General features: G+C 36.2%; 2 protein-coding genes across 5 annotated transcripts in view; one reads left to right on the forward strand and one right to left on the reverse strand.

The window, feature by feature from the left end:
* Positions 1 to 338: 338 nt before the first annotated feature.
* Positions 339 to 13,232, reverse strand: LOC306861401 (plakophilin-2-like; the record flags this gene model as incomplete). The annotated part of the gene is given in 14 exon segments (XM_079403627.1): positions 339 to 879; positions 2,213 to 2,300; positions 2,397 to 2,589; positions 2,691 to 2,844; positions 2,940 to 3,122; positions 4,003 to 4,167; positions 4,635 to 4,752; positions 5,701 to 5,878; positions 6,052 to 6,259; positions 8,725 to 8,869; positions 11,325 to 11,941; positions 12,256 to 12,329; positions 12,952 to 13,175; positions 13,177 to 13,232. Coding segments are annotated over 14 exon segments (2,472 nt in total). The 3' UTR covers positions 339 to 810.
* Positions 13,233 to 14,749: 1,517 nt separating this feature from the next.
* Positions 14,750 to 15,435, forward strand: part of LOC306861252 (DENN domain-containing protein 5B) — a 43,050-nt gene continuing 42,364 nt past the window's right edge. For 2 of the 4 annotated variants that reach the window (XM_079403428.1, XM_079403429.1), the window contains exon 1: positions 14,773 to 15,140. In XM_079403428.1, the coding sequence (XP_079259554.1) occupies positions 15,032 to 15,140 (109 nt within the window). In that variant the 5' untranslated portion in view covers positions 14,773 to 15,031. Of the gene's footprint in view, positions 15,141 to 15,435 lie in introns of all 4 variants that reach the window. The other 2 variants (XM_079403430.1, XM_079403431.1) reach the window with 2 other exon arrangements.

Consider the following 15,435-nt stretch of genomic DNA (forward strand, 5'->3'; position numbering starts at 1 on the left):
CTGGCGCGCACCCCCTAGTAACATAATGACACCGTCCAGCTCGCATGAGCTTCTTTGTTTACGGATGTGACGTAAAAGTACATTAAAATTCTTTGTGGACAACGCGAGCTACTGTACAAAATAACAAAGCATAAAACATTAGTAATTTATTGTCGACGAATGCATGTGTCAGTTTTATTGATTCGGTCGATAACGTAAAGCGAATTCAATCTTTCGCTTAATCCCTCCCACCGATGATTATGATGATTTGTTATTATTCAAAAGACTTGAAATCACTTCCTGAACCTTTAGCGTGATTCTCAAATTACAGAAATCATCACGAGTATCAAAGCATGACGCCAAATTCATTTGAGGTTTATTATTAATGCTTTATGCTTTAACAAACCATGTTTACTGTATTCAAACAGAACCATGGCAACTAAACAAACAGACATGAACCCCTCAGTGACTGGAGAAACATGGTAACTTAGTTTATTTGAAAATAATAAACTAAAGTAAGACACCGTTTTGCTACACAAGGCTTGGAAGTGGCTTTACCCACTGCAAAATAAAAACATATACACAAATAAATAGCGATAATAAAAGCATTTTCATCAACAAAGCTATGTAAACAGACCAAAGGCAGTAAAAATCTTAAAAAGGTCAGTAAAAATATCATTATTTATTTAAAAAAACATAGAAACCTATGAAGTATTAAATTAAGACAAAGCACATATACAAACATGCACCAAAGCCATGTTATTAGCACCGTTTTTTTTTTTTATATTTCCTAAAAAAGCCTAGTTCATTGCAGTAGATTTCTGGATCCCATTAATCACGAACTGAATTCACAGCCTTCACTGTTCTGTTGTTTATGAAGTCGGTTTTCCTGTAACCAGCCTGCCGTAGATTAAAGAAACAGATGACAAGAGTAAATATACATGCAGTGAACGCAAAATCTGAAACATGTGAATTAGTTTTTGAGCAGTCTAGATCAGTAGTTCTCACACAGGAGGCCACAAACTTCCAAGGAAGCCAAAGGATGACTTGAAATGATTTTAAACAAGACAAAACATGCTTTAAAAAAAGCTGAAACGGCTAAAAATCAAGATATTTCTTAATTTAATATACTCCCTCATGCATATGAAGAACCAGGGTTCCAATGGTCTTGAAAACTGAGATATGAGTTACCCTAATTTTAAAAGTGTTATTTCCAGACCTGGGAAAGTCACACTGTGTGTGTATGTGTATGTATATGTATGTATATTATATATGTATCTCTAAAATATTTTACTGGTTAGAACTTGAGTAAAAAATAAATAAATAAATACTATATAGAAAAATATACATTTTAAAAAATAAATTAAAAATATTATTGTTTAAATGTTTTCCAATATTAGTTAATATTTGCATCTTTCTGACCATTTCTCACATAATTGTTGGCCTTTTTGCCTTTTTTATAGATGGGAGAGAGGGAGTGAGGCATAAATGATGAAGACAAGGTGAGGCAGAATAATGAGATCAGAAAATGATGTGAAATGACACAAATTTGCTTCACTGCATTAGTGCCACAAATCGATGTACATGTACACTAACTACGACATTTTGTTCTATTAGTTTTGTCATGCCTTCCAGCAGTTAACAGCAGTAATTTCTTCATTGTAAACACTGTTAATATATTGAGTAGCTGCCCTTAACTGAGCTTCTTCTTTGACTATGGCATCTACGCTAATATTAGTCTGTTTCTTTCTTATTCCGAGGTCACTGTAGCCACCCAGATCCAGACTGTATCCAGATCAGATGGTGGATCAGCACCTAGAGATGACCTCTACAGCCAGGACACCTAGATGAGCCCCAGAGACTGATCCCCAGTGAAGACCCTGTCTCCAAGACGGCCATCGGGACAAGACCACAGGAACCAGATGAGTCCTTTGCACAATCTGATTCTGCTTTAGCCTAGATTTAAACTACTGATTTTGTCTGGCCAAAGGAGAATGACACTATTTCGACAAACTATTTCCCCGTCTAAATACTGTAAAGCTGATATAAAGCCACCCAGCTTTATATCAAGCCGATGTAAAGCTGCTTTGACACAATTTGCATTGTTAAAAGCGCTATACAAATAATATTGACTTGACTATTGGTTAGAATGTACTACTTGTTTATTTATTTATTTTTAATAGTAAGTAATAACCCTTTATTACTTCATTACTGTAGGATGCAAACATTTCACCTTTTTGAAACTGCTATGCAGCTCTGAATGGCTCCATAGGGTATGAAGTAAAATACAAGCCGCCTGGCCCGCACGTGTGGGTCCAAACCTAGATTTAGTTGAGAATTAAAACTATGAATTAAATGTGAGTTTTATTATACATCTCATAACTGAAAGTCCGGTTTTCCAGAAAATGAAACCCTACCCATTGTCTTTAGTGCTGATGCTGATGATTTTGGGTAATGCTCCTTGGTTTACGATGGCACAGGTGTTCGATACAGATGCGTGGCTCAGATTGATGAGAATGTGACAGATCGTCACAGTGACCTCTATAGGCTGCTCAACGCTTCGATCAGAGTTTGGCAGGATGGCAACCAGCTCCGGTAACACCTGTTTAACTGTAGAGATATTCATAAACCATTTGTTAATTCACTCTTCTGCCTGACACCGCCATGTGCGGTGCTGTTATTATGCCTTTTGTTATATAATGGCAGCTCACCAATATCTGCATGCAGTTCTCGGTAACGACAGATGTTTTTTACCAGGGACACAGATATTCTGATCTCTTCCTTCTCTCCTTCTTGTAGCATTTTCTTCACCTGAGATAGGCCTCCCTCTTTTTGCACAATGAAGTGTGCGATGGCCTGGGATGTCTAATGGAGATAAAAGACATTAATATAAGCCTGAATGTGATTTGAAGTCAGTGCTGCTTATAGTTATTTTATTGAGATTCATTTCTAGATAATACCTCTCCAGAGCAAGCTGTGAGGTTCTGCAGCGCTCCAATGGATGCCTCCTTTGTATGCTGGTTTGTGCTGACAGCAATGACAGAGAGATACATGCGGACGGTGATGGCGCTCCATAGCCACTCAACACCCTGAGGGCTGCCATTCTCCTCGAGTAAGGGATAGTCTTCATCCGCTTCCTGAGCCTGAGGTGAGTCACAACATATGATGCCACATATGAGGTCAATTTGAGTTTGATGCCACTACATTTTCTTCAGAGATTTTGGTCAGTTTGAATACTCAACAGTAAAAAGTAAAGTCACACATTTTCATTACATCAATCATTCTAGTTTGAATTTGAAAGACAATATATTTCAAAAGACTTTAAAGGAATAGTTCACCCAAAAATGAAAAATATCTTAAAATTAATTTACTGTCAAGTCATCCAAGATGAGTGTTTTGTCATTGGTACAGATTTGTAGAAATTTAGCATTACATTTTTAGTTCATTAATGGATCCTTTCCAGTGAATGGGTGCCGTCAGAATGAGAGTCCAAACAACTGATAAAAACATCACAATAATCCACAAGTAATTCACCCGACTCCAGTCCATTGATAAATAACTTGTGAAGTGAAAAGCCACGTTTGTGACAAACAAATCCATCATTAAGACGGTTTTACATTTGCTTCCAGCTAAAAGTCCTCTATCCATAATATTTTATAGTCATCTCGTCTTAATCAGGAGGGAAATATGCACAGATCAAGCACATTTATAAGCTAAAACAGTTCTAGACAACTATATGTATATATTTTGTACAACAGATGAGAGACTCTTTCACTGGAGGAAGTGTTATTATGGATTATGGACTCAAAACAATGGTTTAAAGTTAAAATGCCATAATGATGGATTTGATTTTTTCAAACAAGTAGATTTCAAGTTATGCAATGCTGAATTTCTCCAAATCCATTGGTGATGCATTGCTCCAAATCTGTTCTGATGAAGAAACAATCTCATCTACCTCTTGGATGGCCTGAGGGGAAATACAATTCAACAAACTCTTCGTCTAGTCTACAGTGTAACACTAACCTCCTCAGAGTTTTTGGGACTGTTGAGGATGAAACAGCCAGGGTTGCTAGTTTCTGTAATGTGATTTTGTTTCGGCTGTTGTACCACTGGGGAATCCACACGAGGCAACTCACAATCAAATCGATAAGAAAGATTGTGCAGGATGCACACACAGTTTTCTGTGGCCTGGAAAGTAATAGTTAATAATTTATTTATTATAAATTGTTCACCATTTGGAATAATCACCCCGGATCATATTAGACAATATAATATTACACAAAACATAATATCTGGCTTTCTCCTTACTACCTTAAGGAGGCTGAGAGGCATAGTTTCTTATCACCCAATAGGTATCGTTGACATAAATTTGGACGGTCACGTTTATGCATTCATCTGTGTCACAAAGTTGCGAGCATTCAAAATGAATTATTTTAGTTTGAATATTTTTTTTATTTCCCCACTGGGGAGGACATTTTGTGTTATGAAATCTAAACATTAGCATAGTACATGGAACATCAAGGTCTTTTATCTTCAAAGATCAAGGAAAATTTGATACTTTGTGATATAGCTCCTTTAATTATTATATAGACACAAATTAAAGACTTACTGTTGCTGTTGATAAAGATGGGGATTTAATGTGAGCAGCTCTTTACCTTATCATCAGGTTTGTAGTCTGCAATGCTGCCACGGATATAATAGATGATGCACTCAATGAGACCCTCACAGTCTCGCATGGCTTTACGTCCATCTGAACCAGCTGAACTCAAATTTCTAAACACACACACACACAAAAAGTAATATTTAATAACACATTTTTATGTAGAAATGCAATGGAAAGTGCAATGTTCTAAATAAATAAGTCAATATAAAAATATCTGCTCAGTTATGGCCACAAAGGTTCAGCAATTATTTTAATAAAAAATACAGAAAAACAGTAAATATGATTATAACTGAAAATAACTGTTCTGTTTTAATTGTCCTATGATGACACAGCTGATTTTTCAGCAGCTATTACTCCAGTCTTCAATGGCATGTGATCCTTCAGAAATGTGACCCTGGACCACAAAACCTGTCATAAGTAGCACGGATATATTTGTAGCAATAGCCAACAATACATTGTATAGGTCAAAATGATACTTTTTTCTTTTATGCCAAAAATTCTTAAGATATTAGGTAAAGATCATGTTCCATGAAGCTATTTTGTAAATATATTAAAACTTATTTTTTTATTAGTAATATGTATTACTAAGGACTTTATATGGACAACTTCTCAATATAAGGCAATTTTCTCAATATTTTGATTTTTTTTGTACCTTCAGATTCCAGATTTTCAAATAGATGTATCTCAGCCAAATACTGTCCTATCTTAACAAAAGCTTATTTATTCAGCTTTCAGATGATGTATAAATCTCAATTTCACAAAATTGACCCTTATGACTGGTTTTGTGGTCCAGGGTCACAAATCATTCTGATATGCTGATTTGGTGATCTTTTAGAAATCTTATGTAATATTATAACTGTGTTTAATGTTGCCTTACTGAATACAAGTATTAATTTCTTTCAAAAAACTAAATCTTGCTGTCCCCAAATGTTTGAACAGTAGTGTAAATTACAATAATGTATATGTATAACTTTGGAAGTTGTAGCACTAAGAATGGCCTGGCTTGTCAAATCTGCTTCATTTAAAATCTGTTGTTTTTCTCTTTAAGTTGGTAATACCTTAGGCAGCCAGTAGCGTTGTAGAAAATGCCAGGGTCAGCAAGGAGCTCCAACTTGGGGTCTTCCCCTTCAGAAATGCCTGAGCAGGGCACCAGCACACTATCTGTGAGAGGTTGGGCCACATCTCTAGCGAGCTGCTCTTTCAAGAGGTCATGAGAAGACAGATTCCACAGCAACCCTGGAGAGTGAATAACATCTGCAAGATTAGTGGGAGGCTAGAGGTCACACATTCAAGAGCTGGATGTTTTCTTATGGCGTGAATTTTAGCTGGATCATCTAAAGTGGAGCTAAGTTTGATTGCGTAAGGAAATATATATGGCGCAAAGCTTAGATACTCTAATGATCCTTTACCAGTGATCTGCCTTCGGGTCTCGATGTCCCGGTTCTTCTTGAGCAGTCTCAGGATCACTGGAAGCCCCCCACAGTCTTTGACTTCCATTTTGTTCTCATTGTTTTCGAAAACAATATTTCGGAGTGCGCTGACAGCAGCCTGTTGCAGCTCCTCGCTCTCACTCTGCATGATCTTCAGCAGCTTTGGGATGCCTTGAAGATAAAGTACCTGAACAGATGGAATACACCAAAATAAGAAACCTCAATTTAAATAGGTCAAATTCTACAATTTTGTATTCCACTTCTGTTAGTCAAGGTTCTTGGACCAATTTTTTTTCTCTCTGACCTTTAGAATTAAACAGCCTGCTTTTGCTACTTTACCTCTACCTTAATATAATAGTGTTTAAATGTTTGTGGTCACTAGGATTTTCATTTTTTATTATTAAGTCTTTTATGCCCACGAAAGCTGCATTTGTTTGATCAAAAATACAGTAAAAACTGTAATATTACGAATCGTTATTACAATAACTGTTTTAATACATTTTAATTAGTGGACTCAAGACTCTTTAATAAATATAAAGTTTAAATAGAGATCTAAATCTAAATACAATTTTGTAGCATTTAAATGTATATACTGTCACATTTGAATAATCCATCCTAGCTGAAAAAAAAATACTTAGAAAAATCTTACTGACCCAAAACTTTTGAACGATAGTGTATGTACTTGACCTTTTATGTTTGGTTAACCTCTGCATACCAGTTCACAGCGTAATTCATAAGGACAGGCGAAGTTGCTGAGCACTGAATCACTGTTGTTATGTAAAAATGGGCGGCCGTGTGTGCATGTGCTAACAGCTGTAATGTCACAACCATGATCATTCAGAATAAATTGCAGGTTAGTTTTAACAAATGATATGGGTGGACTGGGGAGGTAGCTTTGTGATTATTAACATTACAGTTCATCTACATACAAGTTTCAGAAGAGAAAAGGAAATCCAATTACATATGTCAGGTTTCATAAATTGTTTATTTTTAGGGATGCACAATGTACGTATAACATTGTATATTGACAAATAAGATTTCATTCATTTGTAATTGCATAATATTGGATATTATATTGTGCATGCTCATTTCCCCTCTTTTTATTATATATTTAGATACCTTTGCTGTCATATAACTTTAAAGGTCCCATATTGTACACCTTTCTGGAGTTTTATTTTAGGTTTTGATGTCCTTAAGAATATATATTTGTGGTATAAGTACCAAAAACCATCTCAATATATTTGTACAGCTCCTCTTTCAGGAGCTCTGCTAAGAACATGTCGATTTTGGCCTGTCTAATTAATATTCATGAGCCTCTCTTCTGATTGGCCTGTTGTTTTCTGAGGGACGCACGGCCAGGCCAACCACAGGTAACTAGTTAGGGCCGACATCACAATTACGTCACCGCGCTAAGCTGGAAGCAAAACAAAGGGAGAACTGGAGGCGGCCCATTCAAACCAGCGCAGATTCGGCTACATCAGGAGCTTAAAATATCATCTTGTTGTGATGTTGGGTGCCAGAATTGATATAATACAGCCGCAAATTAGAAATTTAATCGCATACCTGCTGCCACTGCCAGACTTTATGCCAAAAATTATGACAGCTGTGGTTAAATGCAATAAAACGAGCGGACTGGACAGAAACGGTGGTTAAAAATGATCGCGTTAGCAGCGCACGCTTCTTTGAAAAGTTTCAATAAAGTGTGTTCTTTTGTTGTTATGGGTGCGTCTAAAGATTTCTTGCAGACTATGTTGTGTATGAAATAATGTCTGTGTGCATGTGTGTAAAACAACAAACTGACGATTTATAGTCATTTGTAACTATATACATTGTGATTAATTGTGGCTGGAGGATGGAGGATGGATGGGACGGTGGGCGGTTCTCGGGGTGGTGACTGAAGGTGGTGATTGAGTAGATCGGATGTCACATTTTTGCAAAAAATGAAAAAGCATAGCTACTTTATGCAGGCTGTGTGCATTTTACTGTGGACTGATTGTTTTGAAACTTATATGGTAGTTACATAGCCCTAGACCTCAGTTATTTTGAAAAATGCCAGGAAATTTCAGTTTTGACAAATGGGACCTTTAACTCACTTAAAGTTCATCTATAAAAACACTAATAATGAAAAATATATTTATTCAGATATATTATTATATTATTTCATCAGACACAGTTTTAATGTTGGCTATTCTTGGAAATTGGAAATCCTATGTTCAAATGCCTTTGCTCAAGGATTGATAGTTCAAGAATTGCCAAGCTCACATCTTAAACCACTAGACTGCACCACCTCTTTTTAATATGAATTGTGCTTTGATTTTTGTAATGTTTTAAAAGTCAATTTTGTGAATTTTAAGTAAAAAAAAAAGAACAGCAGAAACGTAACCCGAAAGTCAATGAAACATTGTTGCCAAATGTTGTCGTCCTAATCACTAACTGTCTGACTGCACAGTAAATATGTAAACCACACTAAATACATTCTTCTCACTTTCACCACCTCACCATGTAGTACTATGACTCATCGTTTCATTTTGCCCGAGGTGTTTGTTATCAACGCATCCATTGAGGCTAGACTGTGAGGACTGCGCAAGATATATTATCATTTTTGGGTGGATCATACAAGCATATGTCATTTTAGAGTAAAGTATCACTTACCTTTTTCTTGGCATCTGGACTGTTAAAGCACTGGTTCTGTATAAAGTTAGCCGCAGTGATTTGTGCTTCCATGTTATCTTGTGCAAGCAGATTTACAGCCGCTTTAAGTGTCATCTCTGGACCTAGCTCAGCTTGTCTGCCCTTCCTTTAACACACAGACATACAACAGCAGAGTTCATTCCATCTAAAATAATTCAGACCAAGTAGTGCCCAAACCTTTGTACATTTTTGTACATGTCTTTGTTTCAAGGTAATTACTAATAATCTAATACTTGTATATTAAAAATGACAAATTAAATGAACATATGATTTATTAATTAATTATAATAATAAGTAAATTTATTATATATACATATATTATATATCTCCACATTTTTAATGTATAATATAATCAATGCATTCACCGTAACCTATATATTGTGTACAATGTTTATAAATTGCATTTTTTTGCCCAATGTTACTGTTCTCATTAATTTGTTTTAGATGCTGAACTGGAGTCTGTGGATTGATTATGATCACCTGATGTTGTTTCTATATAATCATTGAGAAACAAAGAATTGTTACACTGATGAAGGCAGACAGCCGGAATGGCTGCTTTTATCTCCTGCTCTAGCTTAAATGTAACAATTTTTAGGTTTAATTTAAATTCAGTATATAATTTAATAATAATAATAATATTAGGGCAATGTATAAGCTAATCTTTTTGTTGCAAGATTATTATTAATACTTATATTTCAATACAAGTATTTATATATGTAATTTGTATTTATAATATATATTAATTTAATAATGCACTATATTTATTGTTTTGTGTGTGTGTGTGTGTGTGTATATATATATATATATACACACACACAGTGGTGTGAAAAGTGTTGACCCCCGTCCTGATTTTTTATTTTTTGCATGTTTGTCACACTTTAATGTTTCAGATCATCAAACAAATTTAAATATTAATCAAAGATAACACAAGTAAACACAACATGCAGTTTTGAATGAAGTTTTTTATTATGAAGGGAAAACAAAATCCAAACCCACATGGCCCTGTGTGAAAAAGTGCTTGCCCCCTAAACCTAATAACTGGTTGGACCACCCTTAGCAGCAACAACTGCAATCAAGCATTTGCGATAACTTGCAATGAGTCTGTTACAGCGCTGTGGAACACATTGGAGCCACATTGGAGGGTTTTAGAGCATGAACTGCCTTTTTAAGGTCATGCCACAGCATCTCAATAGGATTCAGGTCAGGACTTTGACTAGGCCACTCCAAAGTCTTCATTTTGTTTTTCTTCAGCCATTCAGAGGTGGATTTGCTGGTGTGTTTTGGATCATTGTCCTGCTGCAGAACATTGTCCTTCAGGATTTTTTGGTAGACAGCTGAATTCATGTTTCCATTTATCACAGCAAGTCTTCCAGGTCCTGAAACAGCAAAACAGCCCCAGACCATCACACTACCACCACCATATTTTACTGCTGGTATGATGTTATTTTTCTGAAATGCTGTGTTACTTTTACGGCAGATGTAATGGGACACACACCTTCCAAAAAGTTAAACTTTTGTCTCGTCAGTCCACAGAGTATTTTCCCAAAAGTCTTGGGGATCATCAAGATGTTTTCTGGCAAAACTGAGACAAGCCTTTATGTTCTTTTTGCTCAGCAGCGGTTTTCGTCTTGGAACTCTGCCATGCAGGCCATTTTTGCCCAGTCTCTTTCTTATGGTGGAGTCATGAACACTGACCTTAACTGAGGCAAGTGAGGCCTGCAGTTCTTTAGATGTTGTTGTGGGGTCTTTTGTGACCTCTTGGATGCGTCGTCGCTGCGCTCTTGGGGTAATTTTGGTCGGCCGGCCACTCCTGGGAAGGTTCACCACTGTTCCATGTTTTCTCCATTTGTGGATAATGGCTCTCACTGTGGTTCGCTGGAGTCCCAAAGCTTTAGAAATTACTTTATAACCTTTTCCAGACTGACGGATCTCAATTACTTTCTTTCTCATTTGTTCCTGAATTTCTTTGGATGATGTGTAGCGTTTGAGGATCTTTTGGTCTACTTCACTTTGTCAGGCAGGTCCTATTTAAGTGATTTCTTGATTGCGAACAGGTGTGGCAGTAATCAGGCCTGGGTGTGGCTAAAGAAACTGAACTCAGGTGTGATAAACCACAGTTATGTTTTAACTATTTATATGTATACAAAAACCAGCACGCCAGTTTTATGTATATTACAATGCTAATTTAATGTATTTTTAAATTTAACAAAGTTTTCTTTAAATTTAATTTAATATAATAATATAATATTATATTACATTATATAATTATTAAAATGTAATACAATAATTATATTTACATTGATATATATATATATATATATAAAATGTGTATTAATAATTAATACTTTATTAAGACTACAAAATGACTAAAATAGACTCAAAATACATAATTTTTGTATTCAATAATAAAAAATACATAATTTTACATTATGTAGTGCTAATTACAAACAATAAACTACATTCATCTCTCTGCAATATTAAAGTAACTCAAATAACACTGTCAAACAATATGGGTATTTAACTGTGATTAAACAGGTAAAATTGATAAACTACTGACTTACTTTGCCGATGCTGTCATTGCATGTTGTTTGACCCCCAGCTTTTCTATCCTCCTCAAACTCCCGGAGTGCTCCTCCATGCTGACCAGTGAGCTAGGCTGGGAGGTTCGTCTTCCTGCAACAAACTCCAGGCTCGGCTTTCGTATGCGGCTCTGCCAGGACATGTTCTCTGATTGTTCTTGAGCACCAAAACCCCCCTCTCTCGGCTTGCAGAGGGTCCTCTGAAGGGTGTGCTTCTCTAACTCCATCCTGTTTCTCTCTGCAGAAGCATTGTGTGGGGTGTTGGGTAAAAATACGTCATCTGTATCATCTATGTCATTGTTCTCATACACAGGTTTACTGGGGAGCTGTGTGACAGCCGACAGGCCTGCAAACTTCGGGTTTCGCAGAACCTCAGAGTGGGCGTAATGTAAAGTTTGTTTGTTCGTATGGAAACGATTGACTGTAGGGACCGAGGGGAGAGTAAGAGAATTGGACCCCCAGCATAAAGCCGGCCTTTTAGAGGTGTAACGAAAGCTTCCATAGCCTCTGTGAAATCTAGGCGGCTCTGTACTTGACCACTGAGATCGATCAGCCATCCGTGACAACCTTGTGGCTTCATGATTGATGGAGAACGTCCGCTGCAAAGTATAGTGCATGTCATTATCTCAAGTGAATCAAATTAGTGATATTAACGGATTAGTTCACCCAAAAAGGTATGGAAATAAACTTATACTTTAGTCCATTTCTGACACAAACTCATCAAACAGCTTCAGAAGATGTAGATGCACAAATTATACAAACAACGTTTTTCCTACTTTTAAGGTACTTTTTGTCATTTTTTGGAACTGGTGAGCTGTTACCATTCACTTTCATTGTAAGGCAACCGACTTTTCATTTTTGGGTGAACTATCCCTTTAAAAACACATTTATCCCACTGGAAAATTGTCCTTACCTTCAGGTTCAGACTTCCTAACGATGAACTACTTGAAATATGACAGCTGGACAGACTGTCTGAGAGAGATGACTCTGCAACGCCCAAAACACACACAATTGGACTGCATACAATACAACACAATGGAAAACATATTCTTCATAATCACTTACAAATCCTACTAAATACATCTGAATGAGTGAGTTCTGACAAACTATAAGGTGGGGTTTCTCAACTAACAAAACGGAACCAAATGTGTTTATTTGCAATATTATTACATTATATTAATTTTTTTTATTTATATCTATATATATCTTGTTATAACTGTATTTGGACTTCAGCTATTATTTAAAGTTCCTTGAAGTACTATGTTTACAAGAATATAAGTCATATAATCAATCAGTCCCATGGTGGTCTACATCAAAGTCACTTTGATATCACACTGATACCATAGTAGAACCAAAGTCATTTTTGTTTAGATTTTTATAAATGAAGGAATAAATTAATATGATTTTGCATTTTACATACAAATAAAACATAAAATAAAATAACCAAAGGATAGAGTTGAGAACAAAGGACCACTGAAAGCTGACCATTAACAAATCTCGTATTTTTTCCAGAAATGTAAAAATGTATAAACCTGTATTTGATTCCAGACCAAAACACTGCTTCTTTTTACACATTTGCTTTTATTTCATGCGGTTTTATTCCACATACCTGGCGATTTTGGTTTCTTTCTTTTCCGTGAGAGAGTGAGCTGCACTTGTTGCTGTAGTCGGTTCAGCCGGTGTGTGTCGGCGAGAGCGAGTTTGTCCTTCTGCGGTAAAGCTAAAGAAGAGTCTTCCGACGAGGGAAAAGTGCCGTGAACGGGCAACACAGAGCGCATGAAGGCTGCCTCCTCCGCCATCGGGACTGCTGCGGATGACGCGTCAGGTGTCTCTGTTGGGCGTGTAGGAGCGCTTGGCTTGTTCTTTGTGTTCAGGGTGTGGATTACACATGCGTCGCTTCACACAGATCGTGTTTCTGCGCTCGTGAAGGTGCATGGACAAACGCTTTCACTGTGGACTGGACTCAGCTAAAGCTGGGGAATGGTTGGCACTTTGCATTGAAGTGTGGACTCAGCATTATTTATTTTAGCGCAGTAACAAAAAAAACTTTCGGACCCCCATGACCATGAAGCCACTCCCACAACAGCGACGTCATATAGGTGAAATACTACCATGTTAACTATTTCTGCCAACATACAACATGTATTGTTACCACAGTTTTATCTATACAATACACTGTTTTATATTCAATATCGCACAACCAAGAGTGCTGTTGGAGTTCTCAACCAGGGGCCCGGGGCCCACTAGGAGGCCTCAAAAAGACTTAAAATAAGACAAAACAAGCTAAAACAACTATATTTTAATTCACTTCCTCTAGAACTCAAACTTAACTAAAGTGTTGGAACAAACTTTGAGGTTGGCTTGAGAAGCCTGACAGTTTGAAGCAAGCTTGAAGTATAGATATAGATAGATTAGAAATGTTATGTGTAATAAAATTTTAAAACGGGCATTTAATGGGCATAATAAAATAAGAAAAATATCCTTACATCATGAATGACTGGAAAAGTCATGTACATTCATTGATTAAAAAGAGAGCCTTCATCACTGAAATAATTAAATTTAATTATAATTATTTTAGTTAATTATAGGCTATTTTAATCTATAACACTCCAAATTTGTTTGGACAACGAGGGCAACCTACAAAAGGGTGAAGATGATTATTGAGTCCATTCCTGAGTTTATTGTCTGTTTTTTATTTTATGTTTTAATTTGTAATTTTTTTATTTTTATTTAATGTGTCAGTGATGGAGTTTATATTGTGTTTTTATTTTATTTAATTTATTATCATTTTGATTCGTTTTAGCCCTCTTAAAAACATTGGGTGACGCCCAATAGATTATTACCATAAGCATTAGCAATACATTTAACCAACAGAGGGCGATATTGTAATATGCTGGTTATAGGCTGTAACCAAACTACCTCTGGGAACCATACGTAGATAACATTATATTGTAAATAATTTTTATAATAAAGCAGATTTATGTCAAATTAGCAAGGATATTCAAAGCGTGATATATCACTGTAAAAATCATAATCAAATAATCAGCTATTAGTACTAGTAGAAAATGTCTAATATGTGTAAATGGTAAAAAACGTAATATTTTGTAACAGCTATATATGTATTCGATTTGTAAAAAGCTAAACAAAACAAAACTCATAAAACAGGTTCTGCTGTATTTAAAAAATGTGGCATTTGTTTAATGAAAACTTAATTTGCATTTATCTCACAATCGTGAACATGTTTATTGTGAACTGGAAACAAAGCAGCTAATTTTTGTACTTTTTAATATTTGTACTTATTTGTTATTCGTATGAAAAATCTTTGCATGTTGATTTATTTTTTGCAGGTGAATCATAACATTTTAAAGACACGGCTTACATCACTGCAAACAAATACTTGAGGCGAAACATTTGAGAGTCTGGATTGGCTGAGTGTGATCAGCTGAAGCGGTGCGTCAAGCAGCTACAACACAGCCACAGTAGCAAACGCTCCTCAAACATAATTATACCTACTTACGGTTTTTACAGGCTATGCTACACTGCTTTCCGAAGCTCACCGCGCAAAATCTTAGCCATTAGTTTTCATCAAAACGGCGCTTTGGTTGATTTAATTTGCCTGAGGACGCTGGATATGGAGCTGGTCGGGTCTGTATAACAGACGCGGACAAAGCGGATCAGCTCGAGCCGAGATGAGCGCTACTATGAGCGGCTCTGGGTCAGCGCCCTGCCGCTTCGCACATTACTTCGTTATATGCGGAATAGACAACGAAACGGGTCTGGAGCCCGATGCTTTGGCAGGTAAGATTGAGTTATGGTATATTACACATTGTAGCGTGACTATAAACGCACTACAGCAGGTATAATAAACACGAGCTAACGTGCACTGATTTCTTATGAGCCAGGCTGCTTCAATCACATTATCCTTCTGATATTAGGACATTCAAATACATTTAATGTGTTTATATACTTGGTTGGGAATAGCAGATTCGAATTTGACAAGAGACCCTAAGAAATTAGAGAACTGCACTGTTTTTTTAGACATTTGGTACAAAATAGAGATATTACTGAATTGGATTACTTTACTTACTTTACT

This window comes from Barbus barbus (assembly GCF_936440315.1).
Source record: "Barbus barbus genome assembly, chromosome: 42".
NCBI lineage: Eukaryota > Metazoa > Chordata > Actinopteri > Cypriniformes > Cyprinidae > Barbus > Barbus barbus.